Source organism: Hibiscus syriacus, unplaced genomic scaffold, assembly GCF_006381635.1.
Source record: "Hibiscus syriacus cultivar Baekdansim isolate YM2019G1 unplaced genomic scaffold, ASM638163v2 tig00007179_pilon, whole genome shotgun sequence".
NCBI lineage: Eukaryota > Viridiplantae > Streptophyta > Magnoliopsida > Malvales > Malvaceae > Hibiscus > Hibiscus syriacus.
The window spans coordinates 105,687-132,799 of record NW_024062128.1 but is presented as its reverse complement, the minus strand read 5'-3'; the positions used below and the strand labels follow the sequence as shown (position 1 = coordinate 132,799).

At 36.1% G+C, this 27,113-nt stretch overlaps 2 protein-coding genes and 4 pseudogenes across 3 annotated transcripts; 4 read left to right on the top strand and 2 right to left on the bottom strand.

The window, feature by feature from the left end:
* Positions 1-344: 344 nt before the first annotated feature.
* Positions 345-3,909, bottom strand: LOC120201330 (annotated as a pseudogene).
* A 6,775-nt stretch (positions 3,910-10,684) lies between these two features.
* On the bottom strand, positions 10,685-12,656 carry LOC120201339 (triphosphate tunnel metalloenzyme 3-like). Of its 2 annotated transcripts, none has more exons than XM_039201966.1 (2): positions 11,780-12,656; positions 10,685-10,824 (listed from the first exon to the last, which is right to left on the bottom strand). In XM_039201966.1, the coding sequence occupies exon 1, from the start codon at positions 12,405-12,407 to the stop codon at positions 11,799-11,801; it is 609 nt and encodes a 202-aa protein (XP_039057897.1). In that variant the 5' UTR covers positions 12,408-12,656; the 3' UTR covers positions 10,685-10,824; positions 11,780-11,798. The 2 variants fall into 2 exon arrangements, with proteins under 2 accessions (XP_039057897.1, XP_039057898.1); XM_039201967.1 differs by having other exon boundaries at positions 11,798-12,656.
* Positions 12,470-14,886, top strand: LOC120201293 (annotated as a pseudogene).
* Positions 14,887-15,509: 623 nt separating this feature from the next.
* LOC120201331 (DNA repair protein recA homolog 3, mitochondrial-like) lies at positions 15,510-18,582 on the top strand. The gene is made up of 8 exons (XM_039201957.1): positions 15,510-15,670; positions 15,818-15,875; positions 16,214-16,431; positions 16,542-16,629; positions 16,710-16,882; positions 17,190-17,336; positions 17,686-17,817; positions 18,012-18,582. The coding sequence occupies exons 1-8, from the start codon at positions 15,614-15,616 to the stop codon at positions 18,396-18,398; spliced, it is 1,260 nt and encodes a 419-aa protein (XP_039057888.1). The 5' UTR covers positions 15,510-15,613; the 3' UTR covers positions 18,399-18,582.
* A 1,007-nt stretch (positions 18,583-19,589) lies between these two features.
* LOC120201337 lies at positions 19,590-21,872 on the top strand (annotated as a pseudogene).
* A 425-nt stretch (positions 21,873-22,297) lies between these two features.
* Positions 22,298-25,843, top strand: LOC120201292 (annotated as a pseudogene).
* Positions 25,844-27,113: the final 1,270 nt, after the last annotated feature.

Below are 27,113 nucleotides of genomic sequence, written 5' to 3'. Positions count from 1 at the left end.
CTGATTAAAGGTTTTTAAGTTTAATTTATTTAATTCAAATTCCAGTTTTAGAAAAATAAAGCGAACTTTTCCATTAAACGACGTAGGTTTTGAAGATTATGTGGTTGAAGTGACATATGCCAACTCTAGTTGCTAATCAATTTTGAGAAAATGAAAAAAAAAATCAGATTTTGTACGAGATTAGATATTTTGGAATGACATGGTTAATTTATACTTCAATGATGATGAATGTCGTGTATGATTAGAGTGTGCAACCTCTATCCATCTTTATATATATTACACTGAATTTTTTCAAGCAAGAACTTTATTCCACCTTTACAGATAACGAAAGACAGCTGAAGTTGATCCACCTAGAAGAACTCGATCTGAATTGTAATCCAATGAACAATAAATTTGGGGTGTTAGTAAACTTTCAAATCTGAAGTAATAAACAGAGACGGGCACATGATTTTATAATACAATGGAAATCAGTTTCATATCATACTGATCCGTCCACTACCGATACCCAATCCCGACGTCCCGATCTCCGCCTCCGACTTGTTATGGTTACTATGGCTGCCCCGGGAAGAATGAACATGCCCATGATGTAAATTTGTGTTGCTAGAATCCACATTTATGGCAATATGGCCATTTCGGTTGGCAATACCATGCAAATCACCATTATCCCCAACCATTTGGACCATCCCCAATACCTTCAGAATCTGCTGCATCTTCATCAGCCTGTATGTCTTCGTTGTAGCCTTTGATCAGGAAATCCAAGCAGTTCTTCCGGCATCCGTGATCGTATGGGTTTCTAAATCAACCACCAGTACCCCTTAAGTAGCCATAGCGCATGACATTTGCTGTTTCATTTGTTGTTATATTGCGAGCTATCTGTAGCAAGAAAAGTACAAAATGAGTCCCCAAAGAAAGAACAAATCAAGTATTTTCTCTATTAGCCTGGGAAGCCTGTGGCTGTACAACAGTCAATGCAATCACACCAAAGAAGAAGAAAAAAATCCCAATTAAAAAGGATATAGCACCAATATGATGAGAAACAGAATTCATCCATGGGGAAAATGAAGAAGGGACCATTGGATCCTGCAAAATTCCTGCACATGACGAGAACACATATTGAGGCGGGACAATTTGCGGAATTTTTTTTATTTCTTTGGAAAGTAGTTTGAACTTGGGAACTGATTGAAACTTGAAAGACATGCTTGCAATAGTAACTCCATAAGTAATCAACATCGCCGAAAGTTCTAAAACGAGGAAAAGAAAAAAGTCCCGTTTGTTTTTCTGCATCACAAGATACCAAAACGAAATTAATCAACAGATACAATCACTACTCATCAAATACCTAAATGATATCCTCTTTCGACGTGGAAATAGCCTTATAAGCATTGCAATCACACATAATCCATATTTGCCTATGATTTGGAAGAGTCTCATGTGTAAGAGCTTTCAATTCCCTTTAAACTCAACATTTATGTGTTGTGTATGTGTGTGTGTTGGGGGGGGGGGACATTAAACTCAACAATAAAGCACCTTGCCAACACAATTTCATACCCAAGGGCAGTGATGGTCAAATTGTTCAACACAACGATCACAAGTGGGGCAGTGTTTTGCACGAAGTGGCCTGACAATCTGATAATCAAATTAAATAACATAACAAAACAATCAGAAATTATAAAATGAGTTATGTAAACACGATAAAGGGCTAGATTAGGTGAGCACCTTGCATGTCGCACAAAGCTGAGACCAATTTCCGGCTAGCAAAAGAAGGATTGTTTGCATCGATCTTCAATAAGGGTTCCTAGCAGAATATATAGGAGAAATATGTTATATTGAGAGAATCTACATCAATCCTTTAAAAGAAAAGATATATAGAGGATATAAAGAGACAAAATATATAGGACTGACAACAATTACATTTCAAGAAGACAAAAGAAAACAAAACCGATTGGACTTTGTAGGGAAAGACTGAACGGACATCATCTTTCATAGTACGAGGATCATAGACATTCATCCTGAGGTAACCAGGATCCTTGCTGCAGAGAAAAAGAAAATGACAAGAAAACTAGATGAGTACGCTCCTCAATGAATCTCAATACTAGAAAATATATACGGTGATCCAGACTACAGCACAGCCGGGAATGATACACAACAAGTCACCAACTAGTCCAACTTCTCTTAGAGAGAACTAACCGACTAAATCAGGAAACAGGAAATGACAAGAAATACTTAAATTTTGATGTTCCCTTGTAAATCTAGAGTTCAAACCAAAAGCATTCAGCGCACAACAACCTAAGACTTTTTGAAATTAGAAATAACCAAATGACAGAATATACCTGCTACGCCTATAAAACATAACTAAACCAGTAGATGCTAGGATAACACCAAACCAGGCCAGAAGGCTAAACCCAGTTGTCAACTTTGGCAGATTTGAATCTGCAACAAATGTCCGAAAAGCAAGTTAATAGGTCATGAAGAGACATAGATAGGTATTATCTTATGGTACAATTAGCTTTCATGAAGAGATCAAAAGGCATACCCACTATGACAGATTGAATATAGGTCGCCAGTAGTAGCAAGATAATGCACCAAAGAACTGGTGCAAGTCTTAATCTTGTAAATCGTCCAATACGGTTGTTCCCATCACATCGTTTTTCAAGCAGCCTTTTCGCATTTCCCTGCAGAATCGGTATGTAAAAGAAACATAAATAGGTGGGGTATAATTCAGCTAATTTCGTAAGCACATAACCTTAATGATACAGAACAGCTAGGAGACAAATTAAAGCCACTAACAAAGTAGTTTTACAGCCTTAATTGAAACAACTAAAAATACTCATCAATATCAATAATAATGGAGTAAAACCTGGTAACCATACATATCAGCAGCGTCCACCCGAGCACCCTCTTGGAGTAAAACCTCCGCAACTTGTATAGAACCACGGACTGCACTCCAGTGCAAGGCTGTCTGTCCATTATTATCCGCGGCATGCACATCTCCACCATGCTAGCATATCAAGACAACCAAAAGACTACTCAGTTAAACCGAATTTATTCAATGAAAACTTGAAGAGTGACATGCCACAACTCACAACTAAATCTTGGAATTCAAACAACTTTGAAAATTAATTCCATATCTCAAAACCATGTATTCCCCAAAAACACAGTTCACTAAGTCCGATAAAACACAATTCAATAAACGTTTTAAAGAACGCAAATTGCATAAATTGGATGCCAAATAAACCCAGTTCATTAAATCCAATAAACTCCAAAACTCAAATTTCAACCTCAAAGAAACGAAAAAGCTCCCGGCTTGGACAAGGAAGGAGATCCAGCAAATAAATCAGAAAACAACCAAACAAAAAAAAACCTCGATGATGTACTAAGCAGCGGCGGTTCTGTTATTCAAAGCAGCCCACTGGAGGGCATAGTAAATAAGGTCATCAGGCTCGGAAAGCGAGTATCCCTCGTACTCAACCAACCTATGGAGTTTCTCCAAATCCCCATAAGCAGAAGCAGTGTAGACATCGTTCTTCAAACTCTCATCACCAACAACCCAATGATTCCCTCCCCCACCATATTCATTGCCATTCGCTACAGAGTTACCCAATTGTTGCTTCAGAGGTACAGTCTCCTCCACCACCTCGATCTCCGACGACATCTCTCAAAAACCCAAAAATCCAAAAAAAAAAAACAAAATTACAATATTTTTCCTTTTTAATGATCTGGGGTTGAATTTGTTTTACAATAATTGGTTTTCAAATAAAAAATCGTGATGGTGGCATTTTTAGGGGGTATTGGGGGAAAGAAGAATGAAGAGACGGGCTGAGATCGGAGGGTGGATCCGCTTTGGCGTCCGTGCCCCGTTGACTGATAATGCCGATGTCACGAATTAGGATGAAGAATTGAGATTTCAGAAAATGATAGAAAGGAATTTAGGAAGAAAATAATTCATTTATTTATAAAAGATGATTCCAAATATAATTGGGTACAATTTTATATAATTATGAGTACCACAGTTGGCATGTATGGAAATCAAACAAAATAATTAATTTATGTTGACTCATGCAGATTCATAAGAAGCTAGCGTCACAGCGGATTATAACCTGTGGCCCACCATTAATCAGGCTCATGTCTGGCCTCAGCTGACCCAAGGTCCTCATCAACTCTGGCCCCAACGGTAAATTGCTCATTTTTCTTCTCAGCCCTCTCGTGTATCATTTCATCCCGTTCAAAATCCCTAATTAAATCGATTTCCTCTCAATTTTCCTTTTTTTCAACCCTAATTCATCTTCCATCATAACAATACCCTATCCACTAGAGGATCATTGTCCCTAAGGATCGAAATCGGGAAATTGCGTCTTGAGCACCAAATAATCTTCCCAAGTCCCTTCTATTGGCCCCATGTTCGTCCATTGCATGAGTAGCTGTGTGACTGTTTGGTTATGACATTTGACGATTCGTTTGTTCAACACAATGGCTGGGTAAACCTATAACTGGCCATCAGTAGTGATATCTGGAGGATCAATTGAAGGTACTCACCCTTTTTCCAACATTTTTCTTTAATAAACTGATGTGAAAGACAGGATGCAATTTCGAGTGTGATTGTAAATGTAACCTATATGCTACTTAACCAATTCGTTGCTGAATTTTGTAGGGACCAAAGTATCTCGCAGCCAGTTTTAAATTCTTCCTCAAAGCTAGAGAGGTTTGTTTGTAGGGTTGAAGCTTCAGGTAAACCTTGTATCCAACATTAAACTCTATGTCTATCACCTAACTGTTTCATATGATTACCGACCTTACTTAATTGCTCCTTTAACAACGTATTTAATTGATCACGTTGCTACATCATATCTTGCGCTGTCCCAACCTTAGACTCTCCTAACCATTGTAAGTTAGGAGGTTTATAACTATAGAGTGCCTCAAATGGGGTCATTCCCAAGGCAGTATGGTAATTAGTATTATATAACCACTCTGTTTGAGGTAGCCACTTGGACCATGAGATGGTTTGACAAAATACATGCATCAAAGATACTACTCCAGGCATTGATTAAGCCTTTCTGTTTGTCCATCCGTTTATGGGTGATAGGCAGTACTGAAAAACGTAGTTGTCCCCAATTGCTTCAATAGTTCCTGCCAAAAGAGACTAGTAAAAGTCTTGTCTCTGTCTGAGATAGCAACTTTATGAGGTCCATGTAGTTTGTAGACTTGATCCAAATAAATCTTGGCAATTTCGACCACTGTATAAGGATGTGACAGTGGTAAGAAATAAGCATATTTTGTAAATATGTCTATCACCACTAGAATGCATGTGTGTTTCGTAGAAGCTGGTAAACCTTCAATGAAGTCCATTGTAATAACATCCCAAGCATTATTTGGAACTGGAATGAATGGGCTGTAGCAAGCCTAGTTTAGCAATGTGCTCAATTTTAGTCCTTTGACATACTTCACATTGTTGCACATGTTGTTGTATCATAGTTTTCATTCTAGGCCAGAAAAAATAGGACTTGATTCTTTGATAGGTAGCTTGAATACCTGAGTGTCCTCTTAATGTTGAGTCATGTAAAGCTAGAATAATCTTTTCTCTTAGATCCCCCTTGCTGCCAATATATACTTTATTCTTAAAATACAGAACTCCTTGAACTAACTTCCAATCTTCAATAGCATCTGATTAAAGAACCAAAATAGGCGGTTTCTCTTGTACAATGGCATCATCCTCTTAACTCTGTTCAATGTCCTGTATCCAAGTAAGAGTGATAATTGTTATGCCCACTTGTAAAAATTCTCCAGAATCTCTTTGTTGTCTAGAAAGAGCATCTGCTACTTTATTATGCTTGCCTTTTCTGGACTGAATTATATAATCCAGCCCCAACAACGTAGTAAGTTCTTTTTTCTTAATAGTTGTAGTTAGTTTATGCTCCAGTAGATGTTTTAGGGTTTCATGATCTGTCTTGATAATAAATGTTGCACTTTCCAAATAATGTCTCCAGTGGGAAACTGCCATTAAAATTGCTAGATATTCTTTTTCATAGATTGAAAGGTCTGCATGCTTTGGTCCAAGAGCCTTACTGAGATAAGCTATAGGCCTTCCTTCCTGAGATAGCACTGCTCCAATGCCCTTTGAGCTAGAATCTGTTTCAAAAAAAAATATGCTCAAAATTAGGTAAGGCCAGGACTAGGGCTTTACACATAACTTGTTTCAGTTCTTCAAATGTTGTCATTGCTTCCTGAGTCCAATAAAATCCTTCTTTCTTGAGCATATTAGTCAAAGGTTTGCTCAGCTCTCCATATCCTTTAATGATTTTTCTGTAATATACTGTCAACCCTAAGAAACCCCTCAAAGCTTTCAAATTCTTAGGCAAAGGCCATTGCTGCATTGCTTGAATCTTAGCAGGATCAGTAGCCACTCCCTGTGCTGAAATCACATGCCTCAAATACTCCACTTGTTGTTGTCCAAATAAGCATTTGCTCCTTTTAGCATATAACTTATTCTTCAGCAGAATCTTTAAAACAATTCTTAGATGTTGTTCATGTTCTGCCAAACTAGAGCTGTAAAATAAAATGTCATTAAAGAACACTAGAACAAATCTTCTTAAATATTCACCAAATAAATCATTCATCAATGCTTAAAAAGTAGCTGGAGCATTAGTAAGCTCAAAGGGCATTACCTTAAATTCATAATGTCCTTGGTGAGTTCTAAAAGCAGTCTTGTGAATGTCTTCTTCCTTAATTCTGATTTGCCAATATCCAGACCTTAGATCATTTTTTGAAAAGAATACAGCTCCATTAAGTTCATCTAGTAAATCTTCCACTATAGGAATAGGAAAATTGTTCTTGATAGTAGTAGAATTAAGTTGTCTGTAATCTACACAGGATCTCCAAGTTCCATCCTTTTTCTTGATTAATAGTCAAGGAGAAGAAAAAGGCTTTGACTAACTTGAATGATAGAAGCTGATAGCATTTAAGCAATTTGCTTATCTACTTCAGCCTTATGGGAGTGTGTAAACCTGTAGGGTTTGAGATTTACAAGTTGTGAATCTTGTTTTAGGACAATAGCATGATCATGTTTCCTTCTTTGAGGCATTCCTTTAGGTTCTTCAAAAACTTCTTGAAATTCTTCCAGTAAATTCTGAAGTGATCCAGGAATTGTACTTTCAGCAACTTCAGTACTCAACCAAAAAATTTCCCCACTCAATTCAGTATCATTTTCTGCTAATTTCTGAAAATTTTCTCCTGTGATGGTTCTGACTAGGGGTAATTTCTGAGTTCCTTTAATAACAACAGTCTTCACTTCTTTCATAAAACTGATAGTCCTAGTCTTAAAGTCCATCAAAATGGGACTGAATTCCTCCATCCAATCCACACCAAGCATCATGTCACTGCCTCCTAAGGACAAGACTCTAAAATCATGTTGGAATTCATATCCTTGCATATTCCAGCTCACCTTGTTACTCTTAGCATTGTTGTACAGCTTCTCTCCATTAGCTATTGTAATTACCAATGGTAGGGTTTTTACTAACTCCACTCATTCCTTAGCCCATATAGGAGTTACAAAACTATGAGTGATTCAACTGTTTATCAGTATATTCACTGGTTTTCCCCTGATAAACCCTTCTATTCTCAAAGTGGTGTGACCTACATTTTCTGTAATGGCATTAATGGATATTTCCATAGCTTCCTTCTCTGCTTCTTCCTTTTTCTTCAGATTCTTCTTTAGTTATATCATTTTCAGTAGACTCTTCTTATTCTTCTATTCAATTCAGTTGTCTGATCTTGCATTGATGTCTTAGGGTAAACTTTTCCCCACATTTAAAGCACAAATTGTGAGCTCCTATACTCCAACAAACTTTGTTTAGCATTATTATTCAGGGAACTTGTTTTAGCCATTACACAAGTGTTCAAGTTCTTTGGCTGAGTATTCTAAGGTATGTAAGCAAAATTTATGATAAGAACCTTATATTTTTTTTATCTCAATCTCATTTGCCAACTCATAAAGTTTGGCTTGCCTATATGCATCAGATAGAGTCTTAGGCTCCAACACCTTAACCTTATGAATCAGGTTTTCCTTGAGGCCACTAATAAAGCTGGAAACAAAATAATCTTCCCCCAAATGCATATTCTGTTATAGCAAATAAGGTTTTAACTCCTCAAAATTTTCTTGGTACTCTTCCACACTCCCTTTTGCATTAACTTATTAAACTCTTCAATAATATCTGAATAATTTCTGTCATAGAACCTATGGCACAAGTCTGCCTCAAATTCATGGCATGTTACTCTATAGTTCTACATGATATAGCCATCAAACCAAGTCTCAACTTTCCCCATTAGATACATGGCAGCTACTTCCAATTTCTGCTCTTATGGAATTCCCAATAGATTAAAGTATTTTTGGCATTTTCTAATCTATCCTCTAGGATTGCTACCATCAAACATTTGTAACTCTATTTTTGGTCGAGGTAAGATAGACCCTAAGCTTCCAAAAGGACCTCTAAATGAATTTTTATTATCAATATCTCCTTCACTGCCCATTTTAATCTCACTAGCACTAGCTACATTGTTATCTAGGTGTAACTTCTGATTCACAGGCATTGAACTCTGGAAAGCCACTGTTTAGATGCTAAAATGTATGGTTCATTAGGTTGATAAGAATACCTCTCTTTTGTTTCCTATTACAGTAACTTGTATAGGAAACTTGCCTGTTGATTTGGAGATATCAGTTTCCTGGTTGTCTTTCTTCTTACCATTACTTGTTTCCTCTTCATAAGTTTTCATCTCCTTATTTACTCCTCAAAATTTCCAGGATATTAGTCAAATATCATTTTTGTTCAACAAACTCGGATTTTAGGTTCTCCAACCTTTGCTCCTTCTTTTCCCACCATTTTGGCATTTGGTTATCATCTTTCAAATCTGCCACTTGATTTTGTAACTCCTTAATGCTCTGTTGAATGGCAGTCAACGCTGCATCATCTGACATTATTTGAGCTTTCTTATGCTTTCCCAGTTTTCTGATTGACCAGAACCTAGGCTCTGATTACCAATTTGTCACGAATTAGGATGAAGAATTGAGATTTCAGAAAATGATAGAAAGGAATTTATAAAGAAAATAGTTCATTCATTCATAAAAGATGATTCCAAATGGAATCAGGTACAATTTTATATAATTACAAGTACCCACAGTTGGCATGTACTAGAAATCTAACAAAATAACTAATTTATGTTGATTCATGCAGGTTCATAAGTAGCTGGCGTCACAGCAGATTACAACCCGTGGCCCACCATTAACCAGGCCCATGTCTGGCCTTAGCTGACCCAAGGTCCTCCTCAACTCTAACCCCAACGATAAGTTGCTCATTTTCTTCCCAGCCCTCTCGTGTATCATTTCATCCCCGTTCAAAATCCTTAATTGAATCGATTTCCTCTCAATTTTCCCTTTTTTCAACCCTAATTCCTCTTCCATCATGACAGCCGAAGCCATGCCCCACGGCCAAGGCAAAAGAGCCAAAGCCACTTTGTCGAAGCAATTATTATTCCAAAGAATTTCGATAGGGTGTCGTCTTCCTGTTTCTGAAAAGAAATACAATCCATTTAGTGTATTTTCCGATATTTACACATTAACCCCCTCAAATTTATCTGTTTTGCATCATTGGATATTATAATTTTTTAGAGTATAATGTCAAAATTAACTCCCAATATTTATTAAAATGATAATTTTAATATCTACTCTTGTTTTAGTATATTGTTCATAATATTTTAATTTCTAATCAAAATAACTTATATAGGATGAAAATCATTAGTTATCTAAATGTATGTTTATTAAAATGATTATTTTAATCTCTAAAACATTTTAGTTTTAATATTTTGATTTCTAATCAAAATCACTTATATTAGATGGAAACCATTAGTTATCTAAACGTATGTTGCTGACAAGATATTTTTACATGTATTTAATTACTGACATATCATGTGTCATATCATAATTTTGGTGACATAGAACATGCCACATCATCACTTTAGATGATGTGTCATACGACACATCGTCAATTTAATACATATAAAAATATCACGTCATATTAACAACATGTATTAATTGTTAGTTAACTAACGATTTTCATCCAATATAGATAATATTTTATCAACAATTAAAACTTCGAAGGTTAAAGCATTCCAAAAAAAAAAAAATCAAAATGATCATTTTGATAAATATTTGTTTTTTTTATTTGATGCAACTTTTATATTTAAGCTGGCTGGCTGAGTTGGTACAAGTGTTTGGAATAATTACTGATGTGTGGATTTGCTTAGATATTTTTAAGCTGGAAATGGACAATAGTATCTTTTCATATTAATATTTGCATGAACTACCAAGAATTTGTTATGTGACTTAATTATGTTATGGGACTTCAACCTGTGACTTCCCAACCAAATATTATCACTCTTTAAATTCAATGTTGAATTCATATTTCAATCTTTTCAGAACAAATAATGTTGGATTCATATTTTATAATTAATAAATTGTATTCTATATGTATTTTGTCGTATAAAATTGTTTTATATATATAATTAATAAATTATACCATATAAATAGCAAGAAGAATTGGGAGGATAGAGAAAAAAGACAGAGATAGCATAGGCAAAATTCTGAAACAGAATCAAAAGAAATTCACAGAAAACACCCACAAAAGCAGACAGACAAGACTTGTTAAATTGTCTTTCCATTGCCGATGATATAAGGTCTTAGAATCACATTACGAGAGAATAAAAATTTATTTTTGCATGGAAGATGATCAGCCTTGCCTCTCTGCCATTGCTCGTATGATAATCAGAATGCATGAAATCCTACAAAATTGGAATAGCACATTATCAGATTAACTCGGTGACTAAAAATCAACTCTGCAAGAATTAGAAGACTTCACAGCTGACGAAGAACAAACTTGCAATTTAACGGCAATGCTGCCGTGTAAACTTAAACAAGTCCTCACTGCAAATCTAGACACGGAAAGGGAAGAGTGAAACCACATGAGTTCATTAGGATGAAGCGAGTTCTACAGGCGAAGATGGATGGATACGCTATATAAATTACATTGTCATTATTTCTTACACATTGTCGACCTTAAGCCAGCTATTCGAGTCCTATTATGGATGAATTTATGGATTCTGAAACTACAAATGTGCAACCGCACATAGACAAATGGATTTCTAAAACTCAATAAGTTAGCCTTTACCATCTACTTGACTCGCGTAAAACATATGCTGAATACAGTTGCAGTTAACACTATTCACAGCTTTTACGTTTCCGGCCTATGATCGGTGAAGGCTTCGGAGAACAACAACCAAAGAGAACAATTCTTCCAAGTCATAACATTCAATGGCACTAATAAAACTATCTACTCTTACATTCTATTCATCGCTTTCTAAATTTTTCTTTTGAAGCATTTGGGTTTATTTTTCTGGTTCTTTCTTTCCACACAATTGCTGCTACACTAAGTGTGGAAGAACAAGCAATAACTTGATTATTATTTTGCAAAAGGATTATTGGTACTGTAAAAAAGATTAAATCGCTTTAACATTTTAAACAAATACGTGACCAGGAAAACCAGAAACACGCAAATAAATATCGTCGAATACCCACAATTATGATCAGCCTTGATTTCATCCAAATAAATGTCAAGAATCAATGAGAGACCAATCAAAACAATCAAACAGCAACTTACATGTAACATAAATAATCAAATATTTCAGCAAATTATCTTTCAGATAACAATTTTTTAAACCGTCAATGAGAGAAACTAACTTCAAGGCTCAAACTCACCTCACTTGGGGAGTTCACCAGACCTGAAAACAGCAAACTTTGTCATCTTAGAGTACGAATAAGCAATCCCGTTTTCCTTCAAGAACTCCTCAAGCAATTTCTTAACGCCGTCAGGATCCGAACATTCACACTCGATCTCGTAACACGTTCCAAATTCATACTTAGTCTCATCCACTTCCAGCTTCAGATTTTTCCAATCAAAAACCTCTCTTTTATTCTCAAACCCACCTAAACAAACAAAACCCACTTCTTCTCCAACCCCAAACTCCTCTTTAAGCCTCTTTAGAATCCTCGATTTGATATTCGCCAACCTCGCAGGGTCCTTTACGCAAGCGCGTGCAATAGAGGGATCCAGTTCCTCCTCATCTTCCTCCACGCGGCTGACACCATCTACCAGAGTAGGTTTGGATTTGAGGGAAACGATGCAGCGGGCGTCCTTGTCGAGGAAGCGGAGGCGAAGAACGGAAAGTTGGGAGGAAAGGGTATTTGTTGGGGTGTCGAAGAAGAGGTTTTGTTGATGGAGGGTTTTGGAGAGGAAAGGAGAAAGGATGGTGGTTAATTGACGATGGGTGGCGGCGTCCTGGAGGCGGAGCTTGACTTCGACTTCCATCAGGGGGAAAGACCGATGCGTTGAAATTTGGAGGTGGGGTTGGGGTGGGAGTGATCGAGGAGATGGAGAAGGGAAGAGGAGGAGGTGGTAGTGGCGGTGGAGGTTGCGGTGGAGGTTGCGGCGGTGGGTGGAGGAGAGGGCTTACGGGAATCTTCGAGTTCTTGCTTGTCTTCGGGCCTGACTTCGATTTTGGTGGGTTTTCTTCTGAGCATTTCCTTATGCTTCAAAAGTGGAAAAGAAGGATGAGATTAGGTTTACTGATATTGTCTTTATAAATTTCAAATTTGAGCGACGAAAACCGGCATTCCATTAACTTATGTTAAAATATATGTTTAGTCACTGAAATTGCAGAAATTAAAAAGTGGCCATCAAATTTATTGAATTCATATAAAATGGTCATTGTATATTACAAAATAGTGTTAAATTTTAAGGTAAATTAGCTAATATAGTCATTTTCCCTAGCTTTTTTCATTTTAGTCCTCCATTATTTTTTAAAAATATTTCTAATATTTCATTTCACTTTTATTTTACTCTTATCAAAATTGAAGTGTTTGAGATTATACCAAGACCATACAAAGAAAATGTTAAAAAATCAACTAAAAATTCAAATAAAATATGGACATGAATAGATCTAATTATATCGAAAAATGATTCATAAAAGGATATTAAACTACTAAAAGATCACATATAAACAACAACACAAACTGTATATTAAAATTCAATCTCAGAACCTAAAATAGAATCTAACAGTACACAGTTAATGGCTATTTTAGTTTTAGTAGACGGTACTAGCATGAAAGCAGTTGAAAATGTCAACCATGTATCTCCTTCACCAGGCTCATTCCTACAGCCTCTCTCCCTCTCGCCTACTTTGATAGATATTTCCTTTGTTTTCCACACCACTTGATGCAGCGTCTGTTTTTCTTTGAGTTCCATTATCCCACATCGTGTTTCATGTATTTAAGATTAGGGTTCGAGATCGAGTTGAACTTTAATTTTTTTATTTCGAGTGGAATTTGAAAATTTTAAACTTGTGAGCGTTCGAGTTTAAGTCGAGTTTCAATTTTTTATTTGAGTATTGCATAACTCGAGTCGAACTCGAATATTGTTGAGCTCAATTCAACTCGTAAATCTTAAAATTAAACTCGATTCGGCTCGAAAACTCGTGAGATTAAAATTGTCTCCCCTACAATTATTTTTAGTTTTGTTTTATACCATTTATTTTATTGTTCATAGTTTCGTTTATACCATGTGGTTGGTGAAGTTGCAGCTAAGTTATTTCAATTATTTGGACTTGGACAAGTTGCAAGCTATATAGATTCAATATAATTTTTCAAAGTTTGAGCTTCATAAATAGGGACCGGGATCGTCGATCTAACAGTACACAGTTAATGTCTATTTCAGTATACAGTAGCATGAAAGTAGTTGAAGATGTCAGCCATGTATCTCCTTCACCAGGCTCAGTTCCAACAACCTCTCTCCCTCTCACCTGCTTTGATATATATTTCCTTTGTTTTCCACACGACTGGATGCAACGTCTGTTTTTCTTTGAGTTCCATTATCCCACATCGTGTTTCATGGAAACGATTCTCCCCGAACTCAAATCATCTCTCTCCCTCACCCTGCAACTTTTCTTTCCTTTCGCCGGTTATCTCGTGTTACCTCCACCTCCTCAAATGCCTTCTATTCTCTACACGGAGGGTGACTATGTTGCGCTTGTTGTGTATGATTCCACAGCAGATTTTAATCATCTAGTAGCCGATCATGCACGACACTGTCGAGAATTTCAAGCTCTTGTCCCGAACTCGCCACCTGCAATCGCAACAAGCAGGTCGAATGGTTGCAAGCATATGCAAAGACCCACCATGGCCGTTCAAGTCACTATTTTCCCTAACGTAGGCATTTCCATAGGTGTCGGGTTCTCTCATATTGCAGCTGACGGAAGGACGCTTGCTCATTTTATGAAATCATGGCATCGATTCATAAATCTCAAGGGGATTTGACTTGCAGCAGGCCTTGACAGTTATTTACTCAGTTTCGACTGAGATTCAATCAACGACCCTTTAGGATCTGCAGCAGGCCTTTTCCCGATGAATCACAGGGTATTCCAGGAGGGTTCATCTTCATCATCCGACATTTTCGTCAACAACATCCGGGTCACTTGTAAAATCATCCGGTCTCAAGTTGAATCATTGAAAGACTGGTGATAAAAAACTGCATGGAAGTGAATGGATCTGAGTCAATTAGGATGTCAACATTTGTGGTAACATGTGCTTACATGTGGGTTTGTTTGATCAAACAACATCTCTCATCAGATTCTGATGTTTCGTATTTCCACTTCGGAGCAGATTGCAGAGAGCACCTGAAGTTACCTGCAGGATACTTTGGGAATTGTATTATGTAATGTTTAGCAGCAGCCAGGAAGAGTGAGCTATTAGGAGAGAGTGAGTATATATTTTATTTAACTCAATTCAAGTGACTTCAATAGTTAAAAGAGATAATTTTTATCTCTAGAAATTATGGGTTCTAATTACAAGGGTATTAGGATTCATTGTCAAATAAATGAAAGCCTTTTAAATATATATCATATTATAATTATCCTCGATTAATAAAAAAATCTCTTTATATTTGGGTCGAGATAACTATTGATAACCGATGAAATTTTAGTATATTTAAGTCAATTAATTAATCAATTGTTGATTTTTTTTCAATCCATCTTAAAAATTTCATTGGACATAAAAAACTCAAGATATATATATCTTAATGAATATAATAGATTAAAAATATTTTATATACATCTAATATAATTTTTAATTATTATGAATTTTTAAAAATTTTATTAATTATTTGGAATTAAATTATATTTATAATTTTAATAAAAATATATTTTATTAATTTAATTGAATTCAGGCCAACTGAGTAAAAAATAAATAAAAACCTTAGTCTGACCTGGTTGAGACCGAACGAGAGTAACCTCAAGGCCTAAGACAGCCCATCCAGCAGGCTCCCTTTCCCCCCGCCCAATTGGTACCTAACCACTGTACTGAAAATCCCCTAAAATCCCACAGCTCAATGTGTTTCTCTTCATTTCTCTGCCCTCTTTTTTAATACGTGGAATAATGTCTATTCACGACTAGTTTCTCCTCCTCCTCCCCTCCTTTTCCCTGAGTTTATAGTTCTGAACAAAGCTCTTTGCGTTGCATGCAATGTCGACGTTTCTTCGGAATATCTCGTCTCTTAAACATTCTCTCGTTGCTGCTCAGGTTTTAGTGCTAACCCTTTTGCTTATTTTTTTCCACGAGTTCATATATTTTTTGTGGTTATTTTCAATCTGATAATCCTGCACTGTGTTTTTGCGAGTTAAGAAACTGTGAATAAAATGAAACCTTGAACCATTTTTCTTTTTGCAGGTTTGTAGGGGAGGGGTGTTAAGTTCATCTTCTCAGCTGTGTAACTTTTCTACTAAAGGTATTGAAATTTCCATTAAAAGCTTCAATCTGAGTCTGGGTACTCAAGAGCATTGTTATTTGGTTATTTAGTGTTCTATGTTTGGCTAAATTACATTTTGGTTTATGTCTGGGATTTTTAATTAGGTAATTATTTTAATGTGACCGTAGAAGTTTGCTTTGTGATGTGATTTTCATTAACTTAGTAACAATGAGATTGAAACATGTTTGCTATTTGCTATAAATTCCTGCCATCTACAAGATAAGTTCTTTGGCTATTTATCTTGAACTGGGTTCATTTTATATAAAATTTTAAACTTTCTGGTGTTCGGGTATTTCTTTGTTTATGTCTGATTGAAGGTAGAAGGAAATCCAAATCAGATTCAAGTGATTCCTGCGACGAGAATATGTCCAAGAAAGATTTAGCCTTGAAACAAGCCCTGGATCAGATTGCGAGTTCTTTCGGAAAAGAATCTATTATGTGGCTTGGTCGTTCTACGCATCCTAGAAATGTTCCGGTAGTTTCCACTGGTTCTTTTTCTCTGGACATGGCACTCGGAGCTGGTGGCTTTCCAAAGGTACTCTGCAATTATTTTTCCGTTATTTTTCCCTGCTAGTTTAATACTAAACAATTGCAGCTTGTGATGTTTATTAGTTCCTTATACATCTCTTTGTTGGAAATTTACAGGGCCGTGTTGTGGAGATATTTGGACCAGAAGCTTCTGGGAAAACAACACTTGCACTACATGCAATTGCTGAAGCACAAAAGCAAGGAGGTCACTTAATTTATTTTAACTTAATACTGTGTGATTCATGATTGGTTATGCTTACATGTGTTTATAAAATTCAAATGCAGGATATTGTGCTTTTGTCGATGCTGAGCATGCTCTTGATCGTGCTCTAGCCGAGACAATTGGGGTAAACACTGAGAATTTTCTGCTTTCGCAACCAGATTGTGGAGAACAAGCACTTAGTCTAGTGGACACCCTTATACGTAGTGGATCTGTTGATGTCATAGTTGTTGACAGCGTAAGGTGTTCCTGGATTCATTTCTTTTCCATTATGGAGCTTGACAGGATAAATGCTGCCGATAGTTGTTAGAATGGGCTTCTGTCTTGTTCGCAACTCGTGAATATGATTTATTCTCCTTGTCCATGTTTTCCCTTAGACTGCTTAGGTAGTTAGGCTGGGCTGATGCAAATTATTGTTTGTGTGCTGAATATTGGGTTCTCATTCTCTAAGGGTTGAAATTCTATATTTTTATTTTTATCTGTGCAATACTGATATTTCTGTTGTTTATTTAAAGTGAGTCCTACTAGTTTTATTTTCATATCAGGTTGCTGCCCTTGTGCCTAAAGGCGAGCTTGATGGTGAGATGGGTGACGCTCATATGGCAATGCAAGCTAGACTGATGAGCCAGGCTCTTCGAAAAATAAGCCATTCCTTGTCATTATCTGAAACTATACTGATATTTATAAATCAGGTTTAAGTTTGTCACCCAATTATATACTTGATGCGTTTTGATAATGAACCCCATATTATCGACATAATCCTCCAGAGCTTTAGTTTGCTAGTGTGCAGTTGTTACAGTTCTTCTTTTGACTTCGTTCGATTAGATTATGCTTTCTGTGTTGTACATTAAGAGTTTTGCCCCATTTTAAGGCTATATTAGATTGCTATTTGATTGATGCTGTATGTCCTCGCTCTGCACTTGCCCTCGGACTGTGCAGTCAGTTGCATAGTTCTTTTGGAGATTTTAGATTGTGAATGCGAAATGTAGAATGGAAATATTTTGTTTATTCTTACGGATCTCAACTATTTACGCATATCAGGTGAGGTCTAAACTCTCGACTTTCGGTTTTGGCGGGCCAACTGAAGTTACCTGTGGTGGTAATGCCTTGAAGTTTTATGCTTCGGTGCGTCTAAATATTAGGAGGACGGGGTTCATCAAGAAAGGGGAAGAGGTATCTAGCTCACGCCCTTTCTTTCCATTTTGTTTTGTTGATTGGATTTATTAGTTGTAGCAGGTTAAGAAAATTTTCGGTTGTACAAAACACAAGTGGTTTGTTTATTTCCCTTTAGTTTGCTTTATCTGCAATCCTGCACATTTCACTCGTACATTTTCTGTCGCATTGTGTTTTTTTTCTATGATCTGTAGATTATTGGCAGTCAAGTTCTTGTGAAGGTTGTGAAGAACAAGCTTGCCCCTCCTTTTAAGAACGCTGAATTCGAGCTCGAGTTTGGCAAGGGAATAAGCAGGGAAGGTGAGATCATGGATTTGGCCACGAAACACAAACTCATAACAAAATCTGTCGCGATCTATAGTTTCAAAGACAAGAAATTCCGCGGCAAGGAAGCCTTTAAAAGGTTTTTGGCTGAAAATGGAAGTGCTCTCGAAGAACTTGTGACGAAACTTAGAGAAAAGCTACTTGATGGTGAGAGCAAAAGGGAAAGTCAAACAGATCTCTCCGATGATAATATATCAGAAGAAACGATCTCATCTGATACTACCGATGAAGAAGCTGTCGCCGCCATTGAAGCTTAAGAATGCTGATGACCCAGAACTGTAACCCCTGTCGCAGGTTATCTCGTTGGATCAGCCCCTGGTAAATTTCTTCATTGGATGCAATTATGGAAGGATTCTGAAGGTCCTCTGATTCATAGTCATATTTGACCCCTTGTTAAGGTTAATGTTAGGGGTCCGGATTGAGAGCATTGTAATGTTTTATAGGTAAATTGTAGATTTAATTACTATTTTCTATTTTGATTCGTTTTACCTTATTGTAATATAGTCGTATTGTGTTTAAGTTATGATCAGAATTGAAGACATCAAGGGATTAAAAGGAGTGTTTTTTTCTTTTTGACGTCTTAGATTTGACCAGGTATGCATGTAGGGTATATGTGTTCATTTTCAATAATTAAGAAATGTTTTAAATATATATTATATTATAATTATCTTGAAACTCAAACTATTTAAATATTTAAAAATGAGTTATGACCAAAATTTTAAATTTTAAAATGTACATAAATTATATCATATTAAATTATACAAGATCAACTTTGCATTAAAAAGTATTGATTTAAAGGAATGAATTAATATTTTTTATATAAATAATTATCAATAAAAAATTATATAATTAACCTTAAGTTTTCTTTGAATAAAATAATAAATATTATACTTCAACTTTTTAATTGAATATATATATAGGTACAAGTTTTTGTTACATAATATAAAACTCTTTTAGTTTTATAATATTGAGTCGTTGAATGAGTCATTCGAAATGATCATCCAGCTCAGTTGGTAGAGCACAAGGTTCTTAACTTTGAGGTCGTGGGATCGAGTCTCACGGAGGGCATTTCATAATTCAGAAGTCTCTTACGGAAGCTGCTCTCAACCTGGTGTTGGGGGTAGTAATCTTACCTCCCCTTACCCCATATATATGGGAAAAAGAGACAGCCATTTTTGAACGAGTCATTCACTGTCATTTATTTTTATTAATCTAACTACCCTAAATCTATATAAAACTAAAAAAATATATGTTATCTCCTAACATTATATATATATATTTATACACACTCAACTAATTCATGATATCACTCATTTAAATAAATGTTCTTTTACTCTCAGTGAATCAAACTTAACCACTCTTCTATCCACCTGCCAGCCAGTGACAGAATTAATATGAATAAATTACTTCTTAGTTGGTGGTGTCAACCACTCCCTCAATCACCTGTCTCCTCCAATGGGTCCAACGCGACAATAATTGAGGCATTCCAAGACCAACTCAACCTTACCATTGCCTTTTAAGGAGTTACGTGCTCCACCAAAATACCTCCAAAGCAAACTCCAGAACCTTGACGATGGCTCACTCTCATTCTGCACAAAACCCAGGTTTCATTTCTTCTTTTACAACTTCATCACCATTCCATTTTCTTTTTAATGTAAACAACTTTGAAAGAGAAGGAAAATCGATATTTTTTTTGTTGTTGAAATTTTAGTTATTGAGCAGCGGAGGGTGATAATCAGGAACAAGCATGGAGAAAAGATGGTGGGAATATTGCATGAAACTCAGTCTAAAGGGATTGTAGTCTTATGCCATGCTTTCAAATCCACCAAGGTTGGTACTTTCTCCTCAAAATCTGATAATTCTCAGCCCCTTTACCATGCTTTCGGTAGCGGATATATTCGTAAATTCTAATTGGTAATTATTAAGGTTTATGTTGCAGATAATAGAGATTGATTTTGTAAGATGTTAAGAGAATGTTTTCCGGAAATCGAGTTTCGAATTTTATAATTATTGTTTCTTTCCTTGATGAGGTAGATAAGTACCAAATCAGATTAGATATATCTTCCAACTACCATACTTGAGATACATTGAACCCTACATCTCCTATGAGCCTTAAAACTTACTTGAAAGATTAAATCGAAACTCCGCAGAACTTCTGATAGCATACTATCTCCGAACTCCAGAACCTAATATTCATCTATCCTTACGAGTTCTGCAATAACATCTCGCTCAGCACTTTCAACGTGGAAGTCCAATTTCTCCACATCATTTCTTATGTGCGTCTGATTCTAGGTTGAATTTCAATTATTTTTCAGTTCTGATGTTCCTAATAGGATATATTGACTTGAAATATCTGTTTACTGGGAATTGTCATAATTCATGGAAAAGGCTCACTTGGGTTTGTTCCACTTCAGGATGATATTATTCTGGTGAACCTTGCTGCCGCTTTAGAGAAAGAAGGAATCAGTGTCTTCCGTTTCGATTTTTCAGGAAACGGGTGAGTAAATTCAAAATAATGTTATTCGAATTCGAGTGTAAGTAATAGATATTCGTACTCAATCTGTACTTGAGAAAATGTGATGGCTTTTGCTTGGACAGGGAATGCTATGTTTCAAAATCACAGTTGTAATTTAACTTGTTTTACACTACTTTTTTCAGAGAAAGTGAAGGTTCATTAGAGCTAGGTGGCTTGTATCGGGAAGCCGATGATATACGTGCTGTTGTTGAACACTTTTCCGGGGAAAATCGTGTCGTAAGTGCGATTCTCGGGCATAGTAAAGGTGAGTACCCCAACTGTTTCCGACACGAAATTTGCCACATACTAACCTGCAACTATTATCCCACCGATGTAATGTAACGCAGGTGCTAGTCTGGTGCTTCTTTATGCTTCGAAGTATCATGATATCCGCGCTGTCGTAAATGTTTCCGGCCGCTACGACACGATGAGAGGCATGGATGAATCCATGGGAGCAGACTTCATGGAAAGGATCAAGAAGGAAGGACACATCGATGTTAAGAATAAGAAAGGTAATTTCCTGAGAGTAGAATTATTCCTTGCAGCATGTAAATGGTTAAGATGTAACATCATAACATTTTCAAGGTTGATATAGGAAGAGTTGAATTCCGCCTGACCGAGGAAACTTTGATGAATCTCTTGAAAGTGGACATGCGTGAAGCTTGCCGTAATATTGGTAAAGAATGTCGGTAAGATTCGAACACAAAACATATCTATTAATTACTGGTATATGATCTATTGATAGATTAATCCAGATCGGGTACTGCAGAGTCGAGGGCAACCCTCTCAACTCATTTTGCTTCATTTGCAAATGTCAGGATTCAAACCCCTGAGCTTTGCTTAAAGAACCTATTGTCTCATCCTACTAGACCAACTGATTGTCGATTATTATTTCTTTAATCCTTAACTTGGTTTTAAATGTTATTGTCAAATACAGAGTTCTGACTGTTCACGGATCCGCCCGATAAGATAAATCCCCTTGAAGATGCATTTAAATTCGCCGAAGTTATACGTAATCATCAATTATATATCATAGCGGGAGCTAATCACCGGTACACCTTGCATCAAACCGAGTTAACATCAATTGTTGTTAAATTTATAAAGTCGGCTTTAGAGCAAGACACGGTTGCTCGTTTATGAACTCAAACATGATGTTGGAATCCTCTTGGAATATCTTATTTCTCAAGCTTTATTTTTATCTGAGTCGACAATTTAATACCCTTGAAGATCTATTGATATTGATTATATCAATTTGATATCGATAATAATTTAATAAATTTAACCTTTTAAAAAGGTGATTACTTGATAAAAGAAGTAGGACTTAATTATCAAACCAAATTAAGTATTTATTTTATGATTGTTACAAAATTATATTTATGTAAATGATACGAAATATTTTTAGGGTAAAGTATAGTAATGGTTACTGAATTTTTTTAAAGTTTTTATTTAGGTCCCTAATTTTTAAAACTTTTAATATAGTCTCTTAATATTTAATTTATTTGTAATATGGTCCCCCCAACAGTTTTCCAACATTTAGTCCCTATTATTTTTCCTATCACCATTTATACTTATGATTTATTGTTTCCCGCCATTATATGTATGCTGTCAACTTGCATGCATAATAGTTACGACCTTGCTTCGATCGTCAATGAAGAGGTTACTGTTGCTTCGATGGTCGATGAAAATGGTGCGGTGGCGGTGCTCCGAATTTGGGAACCAGCTGAGCCACTCGATCCTTCTTGAAATGAAGAGCATTCAGATCCACTAAAGAATTGAAATTTATAATTATCTATCTATCTAGTCGGGATTATTGGAACGAAAAAGTACTCCTTTAGCTTGCCCAGTATTGCTCTTAAATTTATCAACTAATCTGATTCGTATCTCCAACGAAAACTAAACAACCTTCACGATGGCCAACACTCACTCTGCACAAAACCCAGATTTTATTTCTTCTTTTAGAACTTCATCACGATTCCATTTTCTTTCTATGGTAACCAACTTCGACAGAAAGAAAGTGACCCTTTTTTTTGAAATTTTAGTGACTGAGCAGCGGAGGGTGATAGTTACGAACAAGCGTGGAGAAAAACTGGTGGGAATATTGCATGAAACTCAGTCTAAAGGGAATGTAGTCTTATTCCATGGTTTCAGATCCACCAAGGTTGGCACTTGCTTTTTTTTCTTCTCAAAATTGGATCACTTTCATCTATTTTCTAGCGAATTGTATGGAAAAAGCTCACTTGGGTTAGTTCCACTTCAGGATGACACTATTTTGGTGAACCTTGCTGCTGCTTTGGAGATAGAAGGAATCAGCGTCTTCCGTTTCGATTTTCCCGGAAACGGGTGAGTAGAATCAAAATTATATTATTTGAATTCGAGTGTAAGTAATAGATACTCATATTCATGTATCACATACATGAATACTTACTTTACATGTTGATTCCTGGAGTTGTGGTCCCTGCTCCCTTTGTTTCATAGTTATAATTTATCTTGTTCCACTTCCAGAAAACCTTTTCAGCGAAAGTGAAGGTTCATTTCAACTTGGTGGCTTATATCGAGAAGCAGATGATATACGCATAGTATTAAATTGCGCCCGCAACGTAGCGTAACACCCGTATCGTAACACTTTTTAAGGTTCACGCGACGCAATATTGGCGCAACACGATAAGAGAACCGCGTCATGATTGTTACGGTCAAAAACCATTACGTAACACCGCAACACGCTATAAATTGCGCAACAACAAACTTTAAATTATCTGAAATATAAAATTACATAGATGAATTGTTCTAATTTAACTCTTAAAACTGAATTATAAATATATATCATTAATAATATTGTAATAGTTATGTTTAAAATTAGTTACTTAAATTGTGAGCGTAATTGATTACTTTTAGTTTGATCCATACAAAGAAGAGAAATAGACTCAAGCATAATAAGCTTCAAAAATTGGTTTATGTTTATTATAATATAAGGTTGAAGCTCAGACACATGCAAAGAAAAAGTACACAAAAATTAGAAATGAGTTTTAATCCGATTAATCTTAATTTTTTTTTTGGAAGATGACCTATTAAAAGCATGAATTGAAGAAAGAGAGAATGCTACACTTGACAGCGAACAAAATTTCTCATGGTTGCCTGACGAGTTACTTAATGAAACTAGTGAAGAAACTCAAGGTGAAGATATGAACAATTCAACTACTCCATCTAATGAGAAAAATGTTCAACTATCGACGTCAAATTATGATGATGATGACGACGACGACGACGACGATGGTGGCTGTGATGATCATGGTGGTGATAATTAAGGTACGTACCAACTAGAATATGATGATATTTATTCTACTGCTTTTTATGGAGATCAAGATACGTCAAAATATCATTTCGATGATAATTCAGGTTTGTATAGAACAAATGCATCACAAAAGAGAAGCGATGATGATGATACAACTCATAGGAGAATGGAAGAACACTTTTATGATTCATTTACAGACTCATCATAATATAGTTTAGCTACAAATGATAATAAAATTAGTGAATCATCTCATGGTTCTCATTCTTACCAACCAAATTCATGTTATCGACCTTGAACAAAATCCAAGTTATGAATTTTTTTGTCATCATTTATCATACAACATGTTTCCTACCAATGATGTATCTTATGATGCACATAATGTGATGACTTCTTCACATGGAATAGGAATGAATCAAAACTAAGACAAACGAATATGAAAATATTTTAGATCCACCACACAATTCATTTTGGCGGTGAACTGTAAGATATAAAATTTTTATATTTGTAGTTTTGTATTTTTTTTCTAAGTTATGTAAAATGAATATTTTTATGTTAAATATAAAAAATTTTGATGTAATTTAGTGATATTGTTTATATGTTATTCATTTACATTATAATTGTTATTACCCAATCCATTATCCATTATGATAGCAATTATATGGTTTATATTTGTTTTTAATAAATTTTTATCTATGAAATTAATATTTTATTTTCAAAATAAAATATTAAAAGAGTATATTAATATTAGTATATTAAAAGATAACTTTAAAATGTACAAATATAATATTTTAGACGTATTGTGATTTTTGAGGGAGAGATCACGCCCGCGACAGCCGCAACATGTTACGTAACATCTGCAGCATCCGCAACCGCATCTGCAGCAAAATCCACAACCTCAATTTAATACTATGGATATGCGTGCTGTAGTTCAACACCTTCTGGGGAAAATCGTGTCGTAAGTGCGATTCTCGGACGTAGTAAAGGTGAGCACCCCAATTGAGGTCTGTCGATCAGCGTTTTTCTACTGCGATTTCGATTCGGCTAACAAGTTTTCAAACGAATACTACCATGCAATTGTTATGCAACTGAGATAATGTAATGCAGGGGCTTGTGCGGCGCTTCTTTATGCTTCAAAGTATCATGATATCCGTATAGTTGTGAATGTTTCCGGCCGCTACAACTTGAAGAGAGGCATTGCTGAAATCTTGGGAAAGACTATATGGAAAGGATTAAGAAGGATGGATACATTGATGTTGAGAATAAGAAAGGTAGCTTGTTCTACTATTGATTCGGTTCCGTTTATATGCTTGATTGTACGAGCACAAATAGGATTGGATGAACTTATGACATTTTAGAAGATGAAAACAAATTATCAATAATAATATAAAAAAAATACTTCAGTTATATACTTGAAAATTTTAGAAAGACAACGATCCCCACAGTCTCTCGTCCATCCCTGCTTGATTGAGAACATTTCTAAGTTTGATTACATTTGCATGTCTAGGAAGTGTTGAATTCTGTGTGACCGAGGAGGCTTTGATGATTGCTTTGAGAGAGGACATGCGTGAAGCTTGCCGATTGGCAAAGAATGTCGGTAAGAATCTAATATAGAGCCTATTACTTATAGATTTCTTCATATCATTGTTTTTTTATATCAATTTATCAAGTTAATTTTAGATGATATCGGTACATACAGAATTCTGACAGTCCACGGATCTGCCGATAAGATAAATCCCCTTAACGATGCATTGGAGTTTGCCAAAACTATACGTAATCACCTACTATTTATTATAGGAGGAGCTGATCACCGATACACCTCGCATCGAACCGAGTTGACATCGACTGTTGTTAAATTTATAAAGTCGACCTTAGAGTAAGACAAGATTGTTCGTTTATGAACTAAAACAGTGTACGAGGCATAGGCTCCTTTTGCTCATAACCTTCATCATCGCCACTGTCGTATGATACTAAATATTCCTCCTCCCAATCTTCCTGGTTCAAATGCAAGCATATTAAATATCAGAATCAGTGCAGAGAAGCATGACATGTCAAGCTAGGTGAGTTGAACCGAGATTTAAACTCGTAATAGCTGGTGAAGATACTCATTTTTTCATTTAAATATTATTATTATTATTATTATTATTATAATTATTATTTATTATAATTATAATTACTAATTTTATTATTTATTACTAATATTATTATTAATTATTATTACAAACGGGCCAAATCCGGCCCAATCCAAAAGCCCAAATATGTAACCCTAAACCCATTTAGGATTTGTATCTAAGTCCCAGCCGCCGTAGATCCAAAGGCCCTGATGCAGTCCAGCCGCCCCACGTCGGCGTCTCAGCCAGCTGCCAGTGCCACGCCACGAAGTCGCCGCTTCGCCAGAAACCTCCAGAAGCCAACTGCCCCTCCACATGTCGAGCTCTATGGTGAGTCACCATGTAGCTCGGTGACTCACCAAACTTCATTCCTCTGACCAGTCCGAGAGCCACATCATCGATGGCTATAAAAGCCATCGATCACACCTGCAACAAGAAGGAAGAAAAAGGAGGAAGAATCGGAGATAACCAAAAACAGACAGCCAACAACAAGAAAAAAAAACAGAGGGAGAGATACAACAACAACGAATAGCAACCACAGCAGCAAACCAAAGAAAAAGAGAAGAAGGAGACTTACCCTTGAAGCCTTTGTTGCCCTCGGAAGCCAAACGTTGCCAAACCGCCGTTTAAGCGAAGGTAGAACCCTTCGGTTTTGTTTAGATCTACTGCTATTGAGAGGGATTTTAGAGAAATAGAAGTTAGATTTGTGCTTAAGGAGAAATAGGGCTTCGCTTAAGCTATTTTCCAAATTCCGGCCACCATTCACGGTGGCCGGCGGTGGTCGTTGGCACCGGGATACGACGACCGGCCTGTAATCAGGCTCCCTCCAGGCGGAGTTTGAAGAGAGAGAGGAGAGAAAAATTTTCTCTCTATTAGAGAGAAAAAGAAATGAAGAAATGAGAAAATGGCTTAAGGGAGAAGCCGGTTATAGGGTATTTATACCCGAGATGAAACGACGCCGTTTTATAGTGAAACTGTGCGTTTTAGTAAACCCCGTCCGTGACCCTTCAGGTTTTGTAGAATTCCATTTTAGTCACTAAATTAAATTTATAATATTTTT